The sequence below is a fragment of the Xenopus tropicalis genome, chromosome 1 (assembly GCF_000004195.4).
Source record: "Xenopus tropicalis strain Nigerian chromosome 1, UCB_Xtro_10.0, whole genome shotgun sequence".
In the NCBI taxonomy this organism is placed as follows: Eukaryota; Metazoa; Chordata; class Amphibia; order Anura; family Pipidae; genus Xenopus; species Xenopus tropicalis.
The window spans coordinates 215846366-215870232 of NC_030677.2; the positions used below are offsets into that span (position 1 = coordinate 215846366).

At 52.1% G+C, this 23867-nt stretch overlaps 1 protein-coding gene across 2 annotated transcripts; it reads right to left on the minus strand.

Moving 5' to 3' along the window:
* Positions 1–201: 201 nt before the first annotated feature.
* Positions 202–23249, minus strand: rgp1 (RGP1 homolog, RAB6A GEF complex partner 1). Of its 2 annotated transcripts, none has more exon segments than NM_001011354.1 (9): positions 202–516; positions 3293–3470; positions 3587–3714; positions 4080–4226; positions 5283–5432; positions 5965–6048; positions 7448–7584; positions 22608–22744; positions 22958–23057. In NM_001011354.1, coding segments are annotated over 8 exon segments (1164 nt in total). In that variant the 5' UTR covers positions 22724–22744; positions 22958–23057; the 3' UTR covers positions 202–292.
* Between the last annotated feature and the right edge of the window lie 618 nt (positions 23250–23867).

Genomic DNA, 23867 nt, shown 5'->3' on the forward strand with positions numbered 1-23867 from the left:
GGAGACAAACACAGCCAATCCCAGCAGCAATATGAAATGACTTGCTGTGAGGGGTCAGGGGGCCCCCCCATACTGAGCGGTACCACTGAGCTCCTTAAATTCTTTTGGGATCAAGTCCTGGTTTGATTGGTTGTCCCTCAGCTGATGAAGAACCCAACTTGGTTCTGATCCAGGCAGGACATAGTGCGGATTTGGACTGTATTTCTCCCAGCTCATTCCAATGTCTTTATTAAAAGCCTCTATATACAGAAATATAAATAGTCCCACAGGGCTGCGCCCCCTACAGGGCCCCCTATATACAGATAGAATGGGAGGACAAAACCGGGGAAACATAGGAAGCCAGCAGAGGATTGGTCGGAAGAACTTTGATTGGCAGGTCCCAGCTAAAGGTGTCTACCTCTATTTGTCCAGCCCCCGTCCAGGTGATTATCTCCGATTGGTTCTCAGGAACAGTAGGTGCTTCAACGGGCTCCCGGGAGGTGACAAATTCAAAATGGAGGCGCCACTTCAATGAGACTGCGGGGGACACAGTATATTAGCTGCCATTCTCTATATAAACATATACGGCTTTGGGACCCGCCCACTAGCCCCGCCCCAGCAGTACCCCATGTGCCCGAATTTGCAGGTTAGGGTCGAGCATTGGTTGGAAGGGGGCAGGTTAGGGTCGGGGTTGGGTTGGAAGCGGGCAGGTTAGGGTTGGAAGCGGGCAGGTTAGGGTCGAGCACTGGTTGGAAGGGGGCAGGTTAGGGTCGAGCACTGGTTGGAAGGGGGCAGGTTAGGGTCGAGCACTGGTTGGAAGGGGGCAGGTTAGGGTCGAGCACTTGGTTGGAAGGGGGCAGGTTAGGGTCGAGCACTTGGTTGGAAGGGGGCAGGTTAGGGTCGGGTTGGAAGCGGGCAGGTTAGGGTCGAGCACTGGTTGGAAGGGGGCAGGTTAGGGTCGAGCACTGGTCGGGAGCGGGCAGGTTAGGGTCGAGCACTGGTTGGAAGGGGGCAGGTTAGGGTCGAGCACTGGTCGGAAGGGGGCAGGTTAGGGTCGGGAGCGGGCAGGTTAGGGTCGAGCACTGGTCGGAAGGGGGCAGGTTAGGGTCGGGAGCGGGCAGGTTAGGGTCGAGCACTGGTCGGAAGGGGGCAGGTTAGGGTCGGGAGCGGGCAGGTTAGGGTTGAGCACTTGGTTGGAAGGGGGCAGGTTAGGGTTGGAAGGGGGCAGGTTAGGGTCGAGCACTGGTTGGAAGGGGGCAGGTTAGGGTCGAGCACTTGGTTGGAAGGGGGCAGGTTAGGGTCGAGCACTTGGTTGGAAGGGGGCAGGTTAGGGTCGAGCACTTGGTTGGAAGGGGGCAGGTTAGGGTCGAGCACTTGGTTGGAAGGGGCAGGTTAGGGTCGGGTTGGAAGCGGGCAGGTTAGGGTCGAGCACTTGGTTGGAAGGGGGCAGGTTAGGGTCGAGCACTGGTTGGAAGGGGCAGGTTAGGGTCGAGCACTTGGTTGGAAGGGGCCAGGTTAGGGTCGAGCACTTGGTTGGAAGGGGGCAGGTTTAGGGTCGGGTTGGAAGCGGGCAGGTTAGGGTCGAGCACTTGGTTGGAAGGGGGCAGGTTAGGGTCGAGCACTGGTTGGAAGGGGGCAGGTTAGGGTCGAGCACTTGGTTGGAAGGGGGCAGGTTAGGGTCGGGTTTGGAAGCGGGCAGGTTAGGGTCGAGCACTTGGTTGGAAGGGGGCAGGTTAGGGTCGGGTTGGAAGCGGGCAGGTTAGGGTCGAGCACTGTGGAGGGCAGTTAGGTTGGAAGGGGGCAGGTTAGGGTCGAGCACTTGGGTTGGAAGGGGGCAGGTTAGGGTCGGGTTGGAAGCGGGCAGGTTAGGGTCGAGCACTTGGTTGGAAGGGGGCAGGTTAGGGTCGAGCACTGGTTGGAAGGGGGCAGGTTAGGGTCGAGCACTTGGTTGGAAGGGGGCAGGTTAGGGTCGAGCACTTGGTTGGAAGGGGCCAGGTTAGGGTCGAGCACTTGGTTGGAAGCGGGCAGGTAGGGTCGCAGCACTTGGTTGGAAGGGGGCAGGTTAGGGTCGAGCACTTGGTTGGAAGGGGGCAGGTTAGGGTCGAGCACTTGGTTGGAAGGGGCCAGGTTAGGGTCGAGCACTTGGTTGGAAGGGGGCAGGTTAGGGTCGGGTTGGAAGCGGGCAGGTTAGGGGTCGGGTTGGAAGCGGGCAGGTTAGGGTCGAGCACTGGTTGGAAGGGGGCAGGTTAGGGTCGAGCACTGGTCGGGAGCGGGCAGGTTAGGGTCGAGCACTGGTCGGGAGCGGGCAGGTTAGGGTCGAGCACTGGTCGGGAGCGGGCAGGTTAGGGTCGAGCACTGGTCGGAAGGGGGCAGGTTAGGGTCGGGAGCGGGCAGGTTAGGGTTGAGCACTGGTCGGAAGGGGGCAGGTTAGGGTCGGGAGCGGGCAGGTTAGGGTTGAGCACTGGTCGGGAGCGGGCAGGTTAGGGTCGAGCACTGGTCGGAAGGGGGCAGGTTAGGGTCGGGAGCGGGCAGGTTAGGGTTGAGCACTGGTCGGGAGCGGGCAGGTTAGGGTCGAGCACTGGTCGGAAGGGGGCAGGTTAGGGTCGGGAGCGGGCAGGTTAGGGTTGAGCACTGGTCGGAGCGGGCAGGTTAGGGTCGAGCACTGGTCGGAAGGGGGCAGGTTAGGGTCGGGAGCGGGCAGGTTAGGGTTGAGCACTGGTCGGGAGCGGGCAGGTTAGGGTCGAGCACTGGTCGGAAGGGGGCAGGTAGGGTCGGGAGCGGGCAGGTTAGGGTCGAGCACTGGTCGGGAGTGGGCAGGTCAGGGTCAGGAGTGGGCAGGTCAGGGTCGGGGGCGGGTTGGTAGTGGGCAGGTCAGGGTCGGGTTGGTAGTGGGCAGGCGCAGGCAGGTTATGGGTCGGGGGTGGGTTGGTAGTGGGCAGGTTAGGGTCGGGGGCGGGTTGGTAGTGGGCAGGCGCAGGCAGGTTATGGGTCGGGGGTGGGTTGGTAGTGGGCAGGCGCAGGCAGGTTATGGGTCGGGGGTGGGTTGGTACTGGGCAGGTTAGGGTCGGGTATGGGTTGGTACTGGACAGGTTAGAATCAGTGCAGGATGACAAAATGTCTGTGAGGCTGTGGCTCATGTCCCCCCACCCCTGATGGAGTAGGACAGAGACTGACAGAGTTGCCCCAGTGTGTGGAACTTACCAGCTAACTGCCCCATGAGTCCAATCAGTGTGACCCTCCCAGCATGCCCCTTCCCTTCCGCTCATGCACCAATAGCAAGGCAGGGAGCAGCCCATGGGGGGGGGGGACTCACCGATGTTGGTGCTGAAGCCGGGGCACGACGTGAGGGGGATGGGGAGGCTGAAGTTGGTGCCGGCCGAGTGCAGACAGGACTCGTGGTGCTGGGCGTGGGTAGTGACGGACACCGGCTGTGCCCGCGATCGCCGGTACTCCTCCTGCACACTCTCCTCCGTCTGCAGCAACACCGAGTACTGTGGGCAGAGAAACAGACTCCCCCCATCAGGTACATGGGGTGGGCGCTACCCTGCTCCCTTGGGCAGTGCCATAGCTTATAGCGGGCACACCCAGTGCCCAGCCCCTCACTCACCTGCAGGCAGGGGATCTCCCCGTCAGAGAAACTGAATGTGCCAATCACGTCTTCTCCTATTTTATACACCGTCTTAAAGATGCAGAAAGTGCCAACGCGCCCGCGGCTGTTACTGATATTAAACTGATCTGCAAGAGAAAATGGCGCCGGTCGGGACCATGGGCAGGGCGGGTGTAACAGCGGGCACAGGTCCCTGTCTGGATGCAAGTGACAGCGAAGGGTGCCCCCTAATGTACAAAGTGAGTACTGACAGCCTCATTGCCCCCATGCCCTACTAACAGATCGGCCCCAATACCCAGAATCCCCGGGCACAGGGCAGGCTGGCAGCTCAGGGGTAAAGAGGGTGACCATGCCAACACCCAGAATTCCAAGGGAAATAGTAGGAGCAGTAGGGAGAGGCGATGCCAGGGAAGGGCAGTTATTAATCGGTAGGACTGATCCAGCCCCAGTGACTAGATGCCAATATGGTGGCACAGGGCGGGTTAATACTCACGCAAAGTCCGGCGCGACGTCAGCGCCATAAGAATCTCCACAGCCGAGTCCAACAGCCTCGAGTCTTTCTTGCCACCCCCCTCCTCATCCAGGAAGGGGTTAGAGGGCGCAACCTCATCCTCCTGTGGGGGCTGGAAGTTCTGCAGCGCTGGAACCAGAATGTCCACAATTACTGGGTACCTAAACCTTGGGAAAATGTGCCCAGGGCCGGGGCCCCAAAAGGCAGAGAGAGCCTATGGGTGCCCCAAAAGGCAGAGAGAGCCTATGGGTGCCCCAAAAGGCAGAGAGAGCCTATGGGTGCCCCAAAAGGCAGAGAGAGCCTATGGGTGCCCCAAAAGGCAGAGAGAGCCTATGGGTGCCCCAAAAGGCAGAGAGAGCCTATGGGTGCCCCAAAAGGCAGAGAGAGCCTATGGGTGCCCCAAAAGGCAGAGAGAGCCTATGGGTGCCCCAAAAGGCAGAGAGAGCCCATGGGTGCCCCAAAAGGCAGAGAGAGCCCATGGGTGCCCCAAAAGGCAGAGAGAGCCTATGGGTGCCCCAAAAGGCAGAGAGAGCCTATGGGTGCCCCAAAAGGCAGAGAGAGCCTATGGGTGCCCCAAAAGGCAGAGAGAGCCTATGGGTGCCCCAAAAGGCAGAGAGAGCCTATGGGTGCCCCAAAAGGCAGAGAGAGCCTATAGGTGCCCCTAAAAGTGCACCCCTATTCCTGCAATTATTGAGCTCTTCTAGCTGATTATGATTATAGATCTAGCCCCCAGACCGCTACTACTAGCCGGCTAATGACTCCTACTAGCCACCCAATCGCTAGCAGCCCCTCGGTCACAAGCCAGTGGTCACACAGGCCTACCCTGTAGTTTGGCTACAGAGCTCCTCATATACCCCAAGGCTGCCCTACTAGGACCCCATTATATATAACCCAGCCTGGGTGGTAGTTGCACAGCACCTTCAGATGCAAGTGGCCCCTGGAATGAATGATGTGGCCCCACAATGTGCCTTTTGGGACGTGGCCCAAGGCTAAATACCCCCGGTGAGTACCCTGCAAGAGGTATTAGCTGCCTGTTCTCATTCCAACTCCCAGAATGCTCAGCTGCTCCGCCCCCTTGCACACAGGGAATGATCAGGTCAGCCAGTAGCCACAGCTCCTCAGGGGCGGAGCCCCACCTGCCCTAGTGCCCCAATCCCAACTCTAACATGGGGCCCTGGGACTTACCGTGCAGCAGGAGAACGCGGAATGGAACCCGCAGGAGCTGGATGGGGCAGTTAACCCTTTGGCAGCCGATGGTCAGTTTGTAGACATACTTCACCGACTGGCCCCGGAATGAAGGAGGAGCAGCGAGGGGCAAACTCTCACTGTAGGAGTCTGTGAGCAAAGATACTCATTACTACTCTTCAGCCAGGAATTGGTTACATTCCAAAGCATTTCCCTTCCCCATGGGACACAATGGGTTCCCCCCCACCAGACACAATCGTTTAGTAAGGATTAATTTGCCCAAGGGTCGTCACAAGATGGACGTGTCCTTTGCATGCTGCAGCTACTACATGGAGTATATTTAGTGCCCCTCCCAGAGTGCAGGATATCGGACTTCGGACTAAGGGCGACGTGCAAAGCAGAAGCCAAGGCCCCAGGGCAGAGAGCATTTCTATTATCCAGGAGTGGAGACAGCCGGGGGCCAAACTCAGCTGCCTGAAGGGCCCATAAGCCTACAGTGTAACTAACTGACGCCATCTACTGACCAATCAGATCAGGGAGCGCATCGGTTCATCGATGCAGTTCTTGGTCCGACGGCTCATAATTCGATCGTTTGGCCCTAAGGCACAAATAAGCCCAATATGGTGCCACGTCCCCCCCCCAATCTCCCCAGAAGGACACGGCCGGTGCCTCACTCACTTACAGGATTTGGACTCTCCAGGGTCCAAGCGCAGGTCACAGAATAAGATTTTGGGGGGAGTGGAGAGGATGCACTGGCCCCGCTCGCCTGCAAAATAAAACACAATATGGGCCTTATGGGGCCCATATACAGGGAGCAGAGACCCACCCGGGGCCCATATACAGGGAGCAGAGACCCACCCAGGGCCCGTATACAGGGAGCAGAGACCCACCCGGGGCCCATATACAGGGAGCAGAGACCCACCCGGGGCCCATATACAGGGAGCAGAGACCCACCCGGGGCCCGTATACAGGGAGCAGAGACCCACCCGGGGCCCAATATACAGGGAGCAGAGACCCACCCGGGGCCCATATACAGGGAGCAGAGGACCCACCCGGGGGCCCATATACAGGGAGCAGAGGACCCACCCGGGGCCCATATACAGGGAGCAGAGACCCCACCCGGGCCCGTATACAGGGAGCAGAGACCCCACCCGGGCCCCATATACAGGGAGGCAGAGACCCACCCGGGGCCCATTAGTCACAGGGAGCAGGAGACGCACCCGGGGGGCCCACGTATACAGGGAGCAGCAGACCCACCCGGGGCCCATATACAGGGAGCAGAGAACCCACCCGGGGCCCGTATACAGGCGAGCAGAGACACCACCCGGGGCCCATATACACGGGAGCAGAGGATCCCACCCGGGGCCTTCATATACAGGGAAGCAGAGACCCAACCCGGGGCCCGTATACAGGGAGCAGAGACCCACCCGGGGCCCATATACAGGGAGCAGGACCCAACCGGGGCCCATATACAGGGAGCAGAGACCCACCGGGGCCCATATACAGGGAGCAGAGACCCACCCGGGGCCCCATATTACAGGGAGCAGAGACCCACCCGGGGCCCGTATACAGGGAGCAGAGACCCACCCGGGGCCCATATACAGGGAGCAGAGACCCACCCGGGGCCCATATACAGGGAGCAGAGACCCACCCGGGGCCCATATACAGGGAGCAGAGACCCACCCGGGGCCCATATACAGGGAGCAGAGACCCACCCGGGGCCCATATACAGGGAGCAGAGACCCACCCGGGGCCCATATACAGGGAGCAGAGACCCACCCGGGGCCCATATACAGGGGCAGAGACCCACCCGGGGCCCATATACAGGGAGCAGAGACCCACCCGGGGCCCGTATACAGGAGCAGAGACCCACCCGGGCCCATATTACAGGGAGCAGAGACCCAACCGGGGCCCATATACAGGGAGCAGAGACCCACCCGGGGCCCATATACAGGGAGCAGAGACCCACCCGGGGCCCAATACAGGAGTAGAGACCCACCCAGGGCCATAATACAGGGAGTAGAGACCCACCCGGGGCCCATATACAGGGAGCAGAGACCCACCTGGGGCCCATATACAGGGAGCAGAGACCTACCCGGGGCCCATATACAGGGAGCAGAGACCTACCCGGGGCCCATATACAGGGAGCAGAGCCCCCTCCTCACCTCTGTTTGGGACAAATACGGTCTCGTTCTCTGCCTGCACATCCTGTCGGGGCTCCTCATTGGCCGGTAGGTGGACACGACTCTCGCTGGCATGGAACTGGCAATGAATCTGGGCACTAGCCCATGCCAGGGTCTCACTGGAGACAGACAGGCAGAATGCGAGTGTCAACAATATTATAGGTGAGAGAGGCAGAGAGCAGGGTGGGACAGGCAAAGAGAGTAAGAGGGATAGAGAGAGAGCGCAGGGTGGAACAGATAGAGAGAGAGGAACAGAAGGTTGGGGGGGGCAATTTTTCTGCACATTATGCAGCGCAGGGGAAGATGTTGGAAGGGGGGAAACAGAGGGACAGGCGGAAGATGTTGGTGAACCTGAGGGACAGGGGAAGATGATGTTGGGGGGAACCTGAGGGACAGGGGAAGATGTTGGTGAACCTGAGGGACAGGGGAAGATGATGTTGGGGGGAACCTGAGGGACAGGGGAAGATTGTGGTGAACCTGAGGGACAGGGAAAAGATGTTGGGGGGAACCTGGGGAGGGACAGGGGAAGATGAATGGATTGGGGGAGTATAAACCTCGTTCGAGGGACAGGGGAAGATGATGTTTTGGGGACCTGAGGGACAGGGGAAGATGATGTTGGGGGAACCTGAGGGCGACGAGGACAGGGGAAGAAGATGTCGGGGGGAACCTGAGGGACAGGGGAAGAAGATGTTCGGGGGTAACCTGAGGGACAGGGGAAGAAGATGTCGGGTTTATTTCACTCCTGCGACTGAATTATGATTTGTCTAACACTGTTAGGGACAGGGGAGAGATGTCGGGGGTGACCTGAGGGACAGGGGGAAAGTAATGAAATAGAGTAGGGATTGGTTACACTGGGGCAGGGGCAGTTAAGGGGGGGTCACTATATATAAATATATAAGGGGGAGGCAAGTAATGAAATAGAGAAAGTACAGGGAAGAGCGACTAAGCTGATAAAGGGAATGGGCTCAGTTATGGGGAAAGGCTGGCCCAGTTGGGATTGGTTACACTGGGGCGGGGGGGCAGTTAAGGTGGGTGTGTCACTATATATAAATATATAAGGGGGGGGCAGTAATGAAATAGAGAAAGTACAGGGAAGAGCGACTAAGCTGATAAAGGAATGGGCTCAGTTATGGGGAAAAGGCTTGGCCCAGTTGGGATTGGTTACACTGGGCGAAGGGCAGGTTAAGGGGGGGTCACTATATATAAATATATAAGGGGGGGGAGTAATGAAATATAGAGAGTACAGGGAAGAGCGACTAAGCTGATAAAGGGAATGGGCTCAGTTATGGGGAAAGGCTGGCCCAGTTGGGATTGTCTACACTGGGGGGGGGGCGGGCAGTTAAGGGGGGTCACTATATATAAATATATAAGGGGGCAGTAATGAAATAGAGAAAGTACAGGGAAGAGCGACTAAGCTGATAAAGGGAATGGGCTCAGTTATGGGGAAAGGCTGGCCCAGTGGTCATGGATTACCACTGGGGGGGGCAGATTAAGGGGGGGGGCGTCACTATATATTAATATATAAGGGGGGGCAGTAATGAAATAGAGAAAGTTACAGGAGAGCGACTAAGCTGATAAGGCGAATGGCCTCAGTTTGGGGAAAGGCTGGCCCAGTTGGGAATTGGTTACACTGGGAGGGGCAGTATAAGGGGTCACTATAATAAATATATAAGGGGCAGTAATGAAATAGAGAAAGTACAGGGAAGCAGCGGACTAAGCTGAATAAAGGGAATGGGCTCATTTATGGGGAAAAGGGCTTGGCCCAGTTGCGGTATTAGTTACTCACTGAAGGGGGGGGGGGGGGCAGTGGCCTGGTTAAGGGGGCAGGCTGTGGTGTCCTACCAATCTCTAATATAATAAATATATAAGGGGGCGGGAAGTAATGAAATAGATAAAGTACAGGGAAGAGTGACTAAGCTGAATGGAATGGGCTTCCAGTTATGGGAAGGCTGCCCAGTTCGGGATTAGTTACACTGGGAAGAGGAGTTAAGGGGGGCACTATATATAATATATAAGGGGGGGCAGTATGAATAATGAGAATCAGATACACAGTTTACATCAGATGAGCAGACTCAGTCTGTATAAGGAATGGGCTATTGGGGAAGGCTGGCCCAGTTGCGGAATGAGTTACCACTGGGGGGGGGGGGGGGGGCAACAGTTAGGGGGGGGTCACTATATTAAATATTGGGGGGGCAGTGATAATTAGATGAAAGTAACAAAGGAGCCGCTGCTATAGGGTCGTTAATGGGGAGACTGGCCCAATTGGATAGTCTGGGGGGTGTGGGCAGTAAGGGAATGGGGGGGTCCTTATTTTTTAGGGGACAGTTAGTTAGAGAAGAAAGTACAGGGAAGAGCGGACTAAGCTGATAAAGGGAATGGGCTCTAGTTATGGGGAAAGGCTGGCCCAGTTGGGATTTTACACCTGGTGGACAACGAGGTGCGCAGTTAATGGAGCGTGGGTTGCACGTTTATAATATATTAGTGAGGGCGCTCATGTATATGGAAATAAGATGAATGTACAGGGAGCGACTAAGCTGATAAAGGGGGGCTCAGTTATGAGGGAAAGGCGGGCCCAGTTGGGATATGCGTTACACTGGGAGGGGGGCAGTTAAGGGGGTCACTATATTAAATATATAAGGGGGGCAGTAATTGAAATAGAGAAAGTACAGGGAGCACGCGGCTAAGCTTTGGGAATGGCTCAGTTATGGGGAAAGCTGCGCCCAGTTGGGGATTGAGATTAACCTGGGGGGGGGGGGCAGTTAAAGGGGGGGACGTCACTATTAATAAAAATATAAGGGGGGGCAGTAATGAAATAGCAAGAAGACAGGGAGAGCGCTAAGCTGAATAAAGGGAATGGGCTCAGTTATGGGAGCTGGCCCCAGTTGGCGATTTGGTTACACGGGGGGGGGGGGGGGGCAGTATAAGGGGGGTCACTATATATAAATATATAAGGTGCGGGTCACTGATATATAATATATAAGGGGGGCAGTATGAAATAGAGAAAGTACAGGGAGAAAAGAGCGCTAAGCTGATAAAGGGGAATTGGGCTCAGTTATGGGGAAAGGCTGGCCCAGTTGGGAATTGTGTTATCTGGGGGACGGCGAAGTATAACGGGCGGCGGTCCACTATAATATAAAATATATTAAGGGGGGCTTGGGGTCCTATGTATTTAGGGGAAAGGGGCCAGTAATGAGAGGAGTTACAGGAGACGACTGCTAGATAAAGAGAATGGGCTCAGTTATGGGCAAAGGCGTGCCCAGTTGGGATTGGTTTACACTTGAGAAGGGGGGGGCAGTTAAGGGGGCGGGTCCACTTATATATAAATATATAAGGGGCAGTAATAAATAGAGAAAGTACAAGGTAAGAGCGACTAAGCGATAAAGCGGAATGGGTCCTCAGTTATGGGGAAAGCGCTGGCCAGTTGGGGATTGGCTTACACTGGGGGGGGGCGGGGGCAGTTTAAGGGGCGCGGTCACCTATATAGTAAATATATAAGCGGAGGGGCGTAATGAAATAGAGAAGTACAGGGAAGAGTGACTAGCTGATTAAAGGAATGGGCTCAGTTATGGAAAGCTGGCCCAGTTGGTATTGGTATACACTGGGGGGGGGGGGCAGTTAAGGGGTGCCGTCACTATATATAAATATATAAGGGGGGGCAGTAATGAAATTAGAAGAAAGTACAGGAAGAGCGACTAAGCTGATTAAAGCGGAATGCGGTCTCAGTTATGGGAAAGGCTGGCCCAGTTGCGGATTGGCTTACACTTGTGGGGGGGGGCAGTTAAGGGCTCATCAGGATCATCTATATATAAATTAGTCAATACTGGATGGTAATGTCAAGTAAGTAATGAAATAGAGAAAAGTTACAAGGGAAGAGCGGACTAAGCTTTTAAAGGGATATGGAGCTGCCTCAGTTATGGGTGGACTAAGCTGGCCCAGTTGGGAGTTGGTTACACTGGGGCGGGGGTGTCCATCCTTATTTTGGTCACAAGTGGGAGGTGTCTATGTTTTTATAGGGGGTAGTGTGCCACCTGTTCTAATGCTAATCTTGCTATATAAAGTAGTAGTATAGGGGCTTGGGTTATATTGGACAGAGGATCGAAAATAGATAGGATCAGAAGTTAGCTATCACATGGTGCTCTTCCAAACGTAGTCAAAAGGGGCGCGACTAATCTGGTATATATATGGGCATGTGTGTCTATTAATGGAAGAAGAGTGCTGTGCCCTGGTTGGGATGGCGTTACACTGGCGGGGGGGCGGCGGGACTGGCTGGCAGTTAAGGGGGGGTCAACTATATACTAAAAGTATATAAGGGGGGGTCACTTATATATATTATATAAGCGGGGGCAGTAATTGACAAATAGAGAAAGTACATGCACAGTGTTCTGCAAGAAAAACCCAAAAGCAAGGAGAGCGACTAAGCTGATAAAGGGAATGGCTCAGTATTTGGGAAAAGGCTGGCCCAGTTGGATTGCGGTTTTAGTTACACTGGGGGCGGGGCAGTTAAGGGCGGGGTCACTATATATAAATCTAATAATAAGGGGGAACGAGTGTCCCTGACTACTAATATATATAAACTATATACAGGGGGGAGGGTCGCAGTAAATGAAATAGAGAAGTATCAGGAAGAGCGACTAAGCTGCATAAAGGGAATGGGCTCCAGTTATGGCGGAAAGGCTGGCCCGTTGGGATTGCGTTACACTGGGGAGGGGGCCAGTTAAGGGGGTCACTTATAATATAAAATATTATAAAGGCGAGATAGGCAAAAAGCTAAATGAATTTAGTACCAGAAAGAACAGTACAGGGAAGAGCGACTAAGCTAGATGAAGCGAAATTGGCCTCAGTATTTGGTAAAGGGCTGCGCCCAGTTGAGTGATTGGTACACTTTGGAGTGGGGGGCGGGTACTCTAGTTAAGCGGGGTGCACGTTCAATCTATATTTATCAAATATACAGAGGGAATACAGTAGGCTAATGATTAGGCATGTTAATGAAATAGAGAAAGTACAGGGAAAGAGCCGACTAAGCTGATAAAGGAATGGGCTCAGTTATGGGGAAAGGCTGGCCCATTGGGAATTGTGAGTTACACTGGGGGGGGCAGTTAAGGGCGGGGTCACTTTATATAGTAAATATATAAGGCGGGGCAGTAATGAAATTAGAAGGAAAGTACAGAGAGTGACTAAGCTGATAAGGGAATGGCTCAGTTATGCGGATGAAGGCTGGCCCAGTGGGATTGGTTACCCACTGGGGTGATATGGGGGGGGGGCACACCGTGGCAGTTAAGGGGGGGTCACTATATATAAATATATAAGGGGCAGTAATGAAATAGAGAAAAAGTCAGGGAGAGCGAACTAAGCTGTAAAGGGAGATGGGCTCAGTTATGGGGAAAGGCTGGCCCAGTTGTGCGATTTTGGTTACACGGGGTCGAGGCGGAGCAGCTTTAAGGACGGTGTCGACTATATATAAATATATTGGGGGGGCAGTAATGAAATAGAGAAAGTTACAGGGCAAGAAGCAACATAAGTCTGATTCACAAAGTGGAACATGGAGCTCAGATTTTTACTGGGCAAGGCTGGTCTCCATTTGGGCGTATTGATTGTTACAACTGCGGGAATTGTTTTTGCGAAAGGGCCACTATATCTCACAAAATGTAAAATATAAGGCATGGTGCGCCTGCAGAGAGGCAGTAATGGAAATAGAGAAAGTAACAGATGATTAAAGGAGCGACTAAGCTGATAAAGGAATGGGCTCGTTGGGAAAGGCTGGCCCAGTTGGGATGGTTTACACTGGGGGCGCGGGGGGGATGCGAGGGGGGCAGTTAAGGGGGGCACTATATATAAATATATAAGGGGGGGGGCAGTAATCGAAATAGAGAAAGTACAGGAAGAGCGACTAAGCTGATAAAGGGAATGGGCTCATGTATGGGGAAAGGCTGGCCCAGTTGGGATTGGTTACACTGGCGGGGGGGGGGGGCAGTTAAGGGGGGGCACGTATATTATAAATATTATTAAGGGGGCCAGTAATGAAATAAAGAAAGTACAGAGCAAGAGCGACTAAGCTTGATAAAGGGAATGGGCTCAGTTCATGGGAAAGGCTGGCCCAGTTGGGAGCGTTACCACTGGTGGGGGGGGCAGTTAAGGGGGGGTCAGTATAATAAATATATAGGTGGGCGGTCCACTATATATAAATATATAAGGGGGGGCAGTAATGACAATAGAGAAAGTACAGGGAAGAGCGACTAAGCTGATAAAGGGAATCGGGTCAGGTTATGGGAAAGGCGGCCCCATGTTGGGATTGGTTACACTGGGGCGGCTGGCGGGGGCAGTAAGGGAGGCGGTCACTATAGTGTAAATATTAAGGGAAGGGGAAAACAACGATTGCTCACTAATATATAATAGTATATAAGGGGGGTGATGGCAGTATACTGAAATAGGAGCAACAGCTACCGACGGAAGATGCGACTAAGCTGATAAAGGGAATGGCTCAGTTATGGCGGAAAGCTGTATTGTGTTACATCTGTGGGGGGGCAGTTAAAGCGGGGGGGTCACTATATATAAACTATATAAGGTTGGGGCAGTAATGAAATAGAGAAAGTACAGGGAAGAGCGACTAACTGATAAAGGAATGGGCTCAGTTATGGGGAAAGGCTGGCCCAGTTGGGAAGGTTACACTGGGGGCGGCAGTTAAAGGGGCAAAAATTGGCCAAGGTTGTTGGCATCGAGGTCCTATTTATTAAAATATAAGGGGGGGGCAGTAATGAAATAGAGAAAGTACAGGGCAAGAGCGACTAAGCTGATAAAGGGAATGGGCTCAGTTTATGGGAAAGGCTGGCCCAGTTGGGATTGGTTACACTCTGGGGGGGGGGCAGTTAAGGGGGGGGGGGTCACTATATATAATATATAAGGGGGGGCGGCAAAGTAATGAAATAGAGAAAGTTACAGGGAAGACGACTAAGCTGATAAAGGGAATGGCTCAGTTATGGGGAAAGGCTGGCCCAGTTGGGATTGGTTACACTGGGGGGGGGGCAGTTAAGGGGGGTCCACTATATATAAATATATAAGGGGGGGCAGTAATGAAATAGAGAAAGTACAGGGAAGAGCGACTAAGCTGATAAAAGGGAATGGGCTCAGTTATGGAAAGGCTGGCCCAGTTGGGATTGGTTACACTGGGGGGGGGCAGTTAGGCGGGGGCCACTTATATAGGGGGGGTCCTATATTATAATATATAAGGGGGGCAGTAATGAAATAGAGAAAGTACAGGAAAGAGCGGACTAAGCTGATTAAAGGGAATGGGCTCATTATGGGAAAGGCTGGCCCAGTTGGATTGGTTACACTTGGGGGGGGGGGGGCAGTTAAGGGGGGGGCACTATATATAAAATATATAAGCTGGGAGGGCAGTAATGAAATAGAGAAAGTACAGGAAGAGCGACTAAGCTGATAAAGAATGGGCTCAGTATGGAAAGGCTGGCCAGTTGGGATTGGTTACACTGCGGGGGGGGGGCGTTAACGGGGGTCACTATATATAAATATATTAAGGGGGGGTCACTATATATAAATTATATAAGGCGGGGGGCAGTAATGAAATAGAGGAAAGTACAGGGAAGAGCGGACTAAGCTGATAAAGGAATGGCTCAGTTATGGGGAAAGGCTGCCCAGTTGGGTTTGGTTACCTGGGGGGGCAGTTAAGCCGGCGGGTCCCACTATATAAAATATCATAAGGGGGGCAGTAATGAAATAGAGAAAAGTACAGGAGAGCGACTAAGGCTGATAAAGGGAATGGGCTCAGTTATGGGGAAAAGGCTGGCCCAGTTGGGATTGGTTACACTGGGGGGGGGGGGCAGTTTAAGGTGGGGGTCACTATATATAAATATATAAGGGGCGGCCGGCAGTAATGAAATAGAGAAAGTACAGAGAAGAGCACTAAGCATGATTAAAGGGAATGGGCCTCAGTTATGGGAAAGGCTTGGCCCAGTTGGTATTGGTTACCACTGCGGGGCGGGGGGCAGTTAAGCGGGGGGGTCACTATATATAAATAATAAGGGGGCAAAGTATGAAATAGAGAAGAAGAAAGTACAGGAAGAGCGGACTAAGCTGATAGAAAGGGAATGGCCTCAGTTTATGGGGAAAGCGCTGCCCAGTGCGCGCGCTTGGTTACACTGGGGGGGGGGGCCGAGTTAAGGGCGAGCGGGTTCACATTATTATATAATAATATAAGAGGGGCAGTAATGAAATAGAGAAAGTAACAGGAGGCTAAGAGCCACTAAGCTGTATAAAGGATGGCTCAGTTAATGGGGGAAGGACTAGGCCCATTGGATTGGTTACAACTGGCCGGGGGAAGGGCAGTTAAGGGGCCGTGTAGAAAGAATCAACAAATATAACTAAATATATAAGGGGCGGCAGTAATGAAATTAGAGAAAGTACAGGGAAGAGCGACTAAGCTGATAAAGGGAATGGGCTCAGTTAATGCGGAAAGGCTGCCCAGTGGGATTGGTTACACTGGGGGGCGGGGGCAGTTAAGGGCTGTCAGCCTATATATTAAAGTATTATAAGAGGGGGCAGAGCAAAACGGCAAAAGTAATTGAAATAGAGATAGTACAGGGAGAGCGACTAAGCTGAAATAAACAGGAATGCGGCTCGTTATGGACGCTGGCCCAGCTTGGATGCGTTACACATGGGGAGGGTGCGGCAAGTAAAGGGGTTTTGCGAGTCAATTAGCTTATATTTATAATATATAGGGGGGGCAGTAATTGAAAATAGAGACAAAGTACAGGGCAAGAGTGACTGAAGCTGTTATTAAGCGGAATATGGCCCTCCCGTTATGGCGAAAGGCTGGCCCAGTTTGGATTGCATTAGTAACACTGGGGGGGGGGGTATGTTATAGGGGGTTCACTAAATATATAGAGATGTGAATAAATAAGCGGGGCAGTAAAGAAATAGGAGAAAAGTCACAGGGAGAGATTAAACGGAGCGACTAAGCTGCATTCTAAATGGGACAAGGCTCAATAGATTATTGAGTGGGAAGGTCTAGCCCCAGTTAGGGTACATTGGTTTACACTTGTTTTGAGAGGGACAGTGCGCGCAGTTAAGGCTGTCAAGACGGTCCTATTTGATAATAAATACTATAAAGGGGCCTCATATTGGGGGCGACGTCTTCAAGTAATGATAATTCAGAGAAAGTATCAGCTGTAACGAGCCGGACTAAAGCTTAGTGATATATAAGGGTAGAATGGGCTCAGTTTTGGTGGACAGAAGGCTGGTGCGCTAGATGTGGAGGACTTGGTTATACTGGAGGGGGAGCTAGAGCAGGGGCGCAAGTTAAGGGGGGGCACTATTATATAAAAATTTATTAACAAGCGGCGTGCGAGAGGCTGTAACCGATGTGAATTTTGAAATAAGAACAGCGTACAAGAGGAATGAAAGGCGACACTACATATACTGCATTGATAAGGGAATGTGGGCTTCAAGATACTCTATAGAAAGGCTGGCCCAGTTTGGATGCGTTTGACACTGCGGGGGGGGCAGTGTTAAGCTGGAATGATAAGGATGTGCTAGACGTTTTTAATAGGTAATAAATATATAAGGGAGGGGGAAGCGGGCACGGTTCTATATAAAGTATATATATATAAGGCGCTCAGGATGACAACCAGTGGCAGTATATGAGAAATAAAGGAGAAAGAGTATCAGAGGAAGAAAAGGCGACATTATAGCCTATATTGATAATACAAGAGCGGACAAGTGGGCTCAGTTGCAGGTGAGGGAAAGGCATGGGTGCCCAGTTGGATTCGGTTCAACACTGGGGAGGATGGTGGCTAGGCGCCGGCAGGTTCAACCGCGCAGTGGGCATATCATTCATAATATATCTCACATATATCAATGCTTGATAAGACACAGGCGTGCGTTCTACTGCGGTCACGTATAAGCAAGTGAATATAAAGGACGGGTTGGCGAGGCGTTACGAAAAGAGAAAGTACAGGCGGCGCAAGAGCCCGACCCAGCTGGAAGTGAAAGGAATGAGGCTCAGTTATGGGAAAGGCTGGCCCAGTTGCGGATTGCGTTTACCACGGGGGGGGGGGGCAGTTAGGGGTCGGTTCACTATATATAAATGATATAAGGTGTAGGGCAGGTAATGAAATAAGAAAGGTACAGAAGAGCGACTTAGCCTGATAAAGACATGGGACTCAGTTATGGGGAAAGGCTGTGGCCCAGTTGGGATTGGTTACACTGGGCGAGGGGCGGCAGTTAAGGGGGGGTCACTATATATAAATATATAGGGGGAGGCAGTTAATGAAATTAGAGAATAGGTACAGCGGAAGAGCCGACTAAGCTGATAAAGCGGAATGGGCCTCAGTTATGGCGGAAAGGCGGCCCAGTTGGGATTGCGTTACACTGGGGAAGCGGGCAGTTAGGGGGGGTCACTATATATAAATATATAAGGGAGGGGGCAAGTAATGAAATAGAGAAAGTACAAGGGAAGAGCCGACTAAGCTGATAAAGGGAATGGGCTCAGTTATGGTGGAAAGGCTTGGCCCAGTTGGGATTGGTTACACTGGTGGGGGGGGGGGGCAGTTAAGGGGGGTCACTATATATAAATATATAAGGGAGGCAGTAATGAAATAGAGAAAGTACAGAGAAAAGAGCGACTAAGTGATAAAGGAATGGGCTCAAGTTTATGGGGGAAAGGCTGGCCCAGTTTGGGATTGGTTAACATGCGGGAAGGGGCATAAGGGGGGTCCACTATATATAAATATATAAGGGGCGGGGGCAGTAATGAAGTGATAGTGAGAACCAGTTAGCAGGGTGAAGCGACTAAGCTGAATAAAGGGTTGGAGCTCTCAGTCTCAATGGCGTATAAAGGACTGGCCTCAGTTGGGGTGATCTGCCAGTTACACTGGGGGGTTGAATCCGTGGGAGCAGTTAAGGGTGGTCACTATATATAAAATATATAAGGGGCCACGCAGTAATGATAATATATAGAAAGGCAGGGAAGAGCCGGGACTAAGCCTGATAAAAGGGAATGGGCTCAAGTTATGGGAAAGGCTGGCCCAGTAGGATCTCTGGTTACACTGGGGGGGGGCAGTTAAGGGTGGGGGCGTCATATATATAAATATATAAGGGGGGGCAGTAATGAAATAGAGAAAGTACAGGAAGAGCGACTAAGCTGATAAAGGGAATGCGGCTCAGTATGGGAAAGGCTGGCATCCAGTTTGGAATTGAGTACATCTGGGCCTCCAGAGGGGGCAGTTAAGGGAGGCCGGCGTTCACTATATATAAATATATAAGGGGGGGCAGTAAGCAAATAGAGAAAGTACAGGAAGAGCGACTAAGCTGATAAGGAATGGCTCAGTTATGGGGAAAGGCTTGCCGCCCAGTTGGGAATTGGTTTACACTGGGGGGGGGCGGCCAGTTAAGGGGGGGCGTCACTATATATAACTATATAAGGGGGGGCAGTAATGAAATAGAGAAATACAGGAAGAGCGACTAAGCTGAATTAAATGGGAATGGCCCAGATTATGGGGAAAGGCTGCGCCCCAGTTGGATTGGTTACCTGGCCGGAAGCGGCAGTTAAGGGGGGTACACTATATATAAATATATAAGGGGGGGGCGTAATGAAATAGAGAAAGTACAGGGAAAGCGACTGAAGCTATAAAGGGAATGGGCTCAGTTATGGGGGAAAGCTGCGACCCCAGTTGGGATTGGTTACACTGGGCGGGGGGGCAGTAATGGGGGCTCACATATATATATAATATTATAAGGGGCAGCGCACAGTATAATGACTAGACGATAAGTACAGGGAGAGCGACATAAGCTGATTCATAAGGGAAGTGGCCCTCAGTGCATGCTGGGTGAATGGCATGGCCCAGTAGGGAATCAGCGTGCTCTATACCCTTCGCGAGGGCATTTGCGGGGCAGTTTGAATGTCGACTTAATATATAAAAATATAATAAGCGGGACACTATGGCAGTATAGTGTGAAATAGCAGAACAGATACAGGGAAAAGAGCGTACTAGAGCGTCGATATAAGGATATATAGGTCCTCAGTTTATGGGGAAACCAGGAGCGTGCCCAGTTGGGATCGGGTTACACTGGGGGGGGTGGGCAACGAGTTAAGGCGCGGTCACTATATTAATAAAGTATAATAGAGCGGGAGATCAAGGGTAGTAATGAAATAGAGAAAGTACAGGGGGGTCAAAGACCAAGCCACTAAGCTGATACATATGGCGCGACATGTGGGCTCCAGTTATGAGGGGAAAGGCTGGCCCAGTTGCATTTGTTTACACTGGGGGGGTGGCAGTTAAGGGATGGGGTCACTATATATTATATTATATAAGGGCGGGGGCAGTAATGAAATAGAGAAAGACCAAGGCAGAGCGACTAAGCGATAAAGCGAATGGGCTCAGTTATGGGAAAGGCTGGCTCAGCTTGACGGATTGGTTACACCTGGGGGGGGGGGGCAGTTAAGGGGGGGTCACTATATAATAAATATATAAGGGGGAATGCAGAAGTAATGAAATAGAGAAAGACAGGGTAAGAGCGACTAAGCCTTGATAAAGGGAATGGGCTCAGTTATCGGGAAAAGGCATGGCCCAGTTGGGATAGAGTTTTACACTGGGGGGGGGGGGCGGCAGTTTTAAGCGGGGGGCACTCGCATATAATAAATATATAAGAGGGGCGGCGAGTTAATTGAAAATACACGAAAGTACACGCAAAGATGCGAGTGAGACGCTGATAAAGGAATGCGGCTCAGTTATGGGCGAAAGGTCTGTCCCCAGTTGGGATTGTTACACTGCGGGAAGGGCAGAGGGGGGCGGTTCACGCATATAATACAATATCTATAAGGGGGACAGTAATGAATATGTAGAAAGTACAGGGAAGAGCCGACCTAAACTTGATAAAAGGAATGGGCTCAGTTCATGGGTGATAAGGACTGCGCCCAGCGCTTGGAATGCGTTACACTGGGGAGGGGCGGGACGCGGGCAGTTAAGGGGGGGTCACTATATATAAATATTATAAGCTGGGTACGCTCGGCGAGTAAATGAAAATGAGAAAGTACAGGAAGAGTGTACTAAGCTGATAAAGGGAATTGGGTCTCAGTCCTTATCGGGATAAGAGCTGGTCCTTGGGATGGTTTTACACTGGGGAAGGGGCAGTTTAAGGAGAGGGTGGCCACTATATATAAATATATGAAGGCGGTGTTTTGGTCGAGTAATGAAATTAGAGAAAGTTACAGTGGAAGAGCCGGGGACTAAGCTCTGTCTGACTATAAAGCTGATAAGGGAAGGGCTCAGTTATGGAGGGATATAAGGCGGCGCTCCCAGTTGGGATTGATTACACTGGGGGGGGGGCAGTTAAGGGGGTGGGTCACTATATATAAATATATAAGGGGGGCAGTAATGAAAATAGAAGAAGCTACAGGGAAGAGCGACTAAGCTGATAAAAGGGAATGGCTCAGTTATGGGAAAGCTGGCCACCAGTTTGATTGGTTACAACTGGGGGGGACTTAATGTGGTGGGGAAGGTCAGTCTAATCGTTAGCTCGTTAATTAAGTAAACTGAGCTATAAGACTTATTATAGTGCGGGCGGCACTATATATAAGGGGGGGGGTCCACGGTTATATATAAATATTACAAGGGGTGGTACTATATATAAGGGGATGGGCGGTCCACTATATATAAATATATAAGGGGGAGCACTATATATAAGGGCGGCGATTTACTATATATAAGGGGCCGGGCACTATATATAAGGAGGGGATTACTTATAATATAAGGGACCTCGGCACCTATATATTAAGGGGTCGGGTCACTAATATATATAAATTAATATAAGGCGGGCAATACTTTAGTATTTATAAGGGCATGTGTGGGAGCGAACAGAGTGCACTTATATACATATATACTAAGGGGCGGGCACTATATATAAGGGGGGGTCACTATATATAAAGTATATAAGGGGGGCACTTATATTTATCAAGGGGGGATGCTTTATATAAGGGGGGGCACTATATATAAGGGGGGATACTATATATAAGGGGGCCTATATATAAGGGAGGGGGGCGTCTACCTTCCCCCCTATACTCATCTAATAATATATTAAGCGGGATCGGCACATATATTATTAAAGGGGGTATAGATATGGTGGCCGAATGATTTTAAAGGTGACAGCTTAACTATATGGTTGGGGGGTCTGTTACATTTTGTGCGTTCTAAACGGTGTCAACATCTGACGTGAGATCATAGGAAATGAAATGTAGACTAAGAGAGCTTTCAGGGACACTTGTAGGCGGCTGTGCATAATGGGCCATTGGAAAATACACTTCACTATGTGCCTTAGGGCTAACTGAGCCGCCTTAAAACATAGCGGTGTGTCCTTTTCTTCCTGAGTACTTGAGTGGCTACTGGAAGGTACAGGGTCACTGAGTACTTATAAATATATAAGGGGGGCAACTTATATTATAAGGGGGGATACTATATATACAGGTGGGATGGCACTATATATAAGGGGGGGTTGTCTTATATATAAGGGGGGGTAGGTGTATCAGGTATCATAAGCGGGGGGCACTATATATATAAGGGCGGGGTACTATGATATAAAGGGGGGACGTTAGGAAATCAAGCTATATAGTAGGGGGGCACTATATTATAAGGGTGGAATACCTTTTACCGGTACTATATATAAGCGGGCGGACGTAGGTCATCAGTATATTAGGGGGCGTCACCTATATATAACTGAGGGCTCACTGATATATCTGAGGGGTGGGTTATAGGATCAGTATATAAGCGGGGCGGGTACTAATATAAGGGTGGGCAAGTATATATAAGGGGGGTAGGATCAGTATATAAGGGGGGGCACTATATATATAAGGGGGGGGGTACTATATATAAGGGCGGGTAGGATCAGTATATAAGGGGGGGTACTATATATAAGGGGGGCCTATATATAAGGGGGGGTAGGATCAGTTATACTAAGGGGGGGGGCACTATATTTATAAGGGGGGGTACTATATATAAGGGGGGGGCACACTATATATAAGGGGGGGTACTATATATAAGGGGGGGGCACACTATATATAAGGGGGGGTGTACTATATATAAGGGGGGGGCACACTATATATAAGGGGGGGCACTATATATAAGGGGGGGGTACTTACCTGCTGGCGGAGGTGGATAGGGCAGACAGGGGGTTGCTGAAGGACACGACACATTCCAGCACCTCCCCCGCCAGGAACACGGGGCCCCGGCCCAACTTGGCCACCACCTCTATCATACCGGGACAGACCGGGACAGACTGAAACCCAATGAATAACAGAACATGAGCCTTTACTTTCCCTTTAATCCGCGCCCATTGCCCCGCCCCCCAAGCCTATAAATCCCACATAATATATCCCCCCCCGGGCTTTAGTGCCAGTCACTGGGAGCCATTCCCTCACACTCCGATACCCAGTGACATGGAAGCGCCGAGCTGTGAGCCTGTCCCCGGGCCCTATCGGCACAGACCCACCTTCCCTACTGCCCCGCCGCACTTGGTTAGGCCCAGGTAGGTAGTTAGGCCCAGGTAGGTAGTTACGCCATCAATTTGCGCCCACCCGAGTCTCACTCGCTTGTTCGGCTCTTTCCGGGAAACCGGATCCCAGATACAAAGGTTTCCGGACGCATTCGGCTGTTTCCGGAAACTCTCGGCTTTTCTCGGGTCCACGGCGATTGGTCGCTTTGTTATGTTGTGTTACCGGTGCCTGAGAGGGACAGGAAGGGACAGGCAGAGGGGCAGGGTCCATTGGGAGAGACACACTGGGGTGAGACTTCCTGGGAGAGACAGTCTGAGAAATACTAGAGGGAGGCTTCCAGGAAGAGAAAGCCTCTGTGAGACACAGGCCCCAGGGAGAGAGACAGACAGCCGTTGAGAGACCCAGAGGGAAAAGCTGCTGCTGAGAGAAACCCAGAGGGACAGGCTGCTGCTGAGAGAGACCCAGTCTGAGAGAGACCCAGAGGGACAGACTGCTGCTGAGAGAGACCCAGTCTGAGAGAGACCCAGAGGGAGAGACTGCTGCTGAGAGAGACCCAGTCTGAGAGAGACCCAGAGGGACAGACTGCTGCTGAGAGAAACCCAGTCTGAGAGAGACCCAGAGGGACAGACTGCTGCTGAGAGAGACCCAGAGGGACAGGCTGCTGCTGAGAGAGACCCAGAGGGACAGGCTGCTGCTGAGAGAGACCCAGAGGGACAGGCTGCTGCTGAGAGAGACCCAGAGGGACAGGCTGCTGCTGAGAGAGACCCAGAGGGACAGGCTGCTGCTGAGAGAGACCCAGAGGGACAGACTGCTGCTGAGAGAGACCCAGAGGGACAGACTGCTGCTGCGAGAGACCCAGAGGGACAGACTGCTGCGAGAGACCCAGAGGGGCAGACTGCTGAGAGA

Bases quoted from the DNA above. Each gene is read 5' to 3' on its own strand.
- rgp1 (XM_031899278.1), bottom strand. From the start codon at position 23,231: ATGGACCCTGCCCCTCTGCCTGTCCCTTCCTGTCCCTCTCAGGCACCG. The intron at 3,715-4,079 runs GTGAGTATTAAC...TTTCTCTTGCAG, and splicing joins GACGTCGCGCCGGACTTTGC to ATCAGTTTAATATCAGTAAC. The intron at 3,471-3,586 runs GTGAGTGAGGGG...CTCTGCCCACAG, and splicing joins GGGAGATCCCCTGCCTGCAG to TACTCGGTGTTGCTGCAGAC.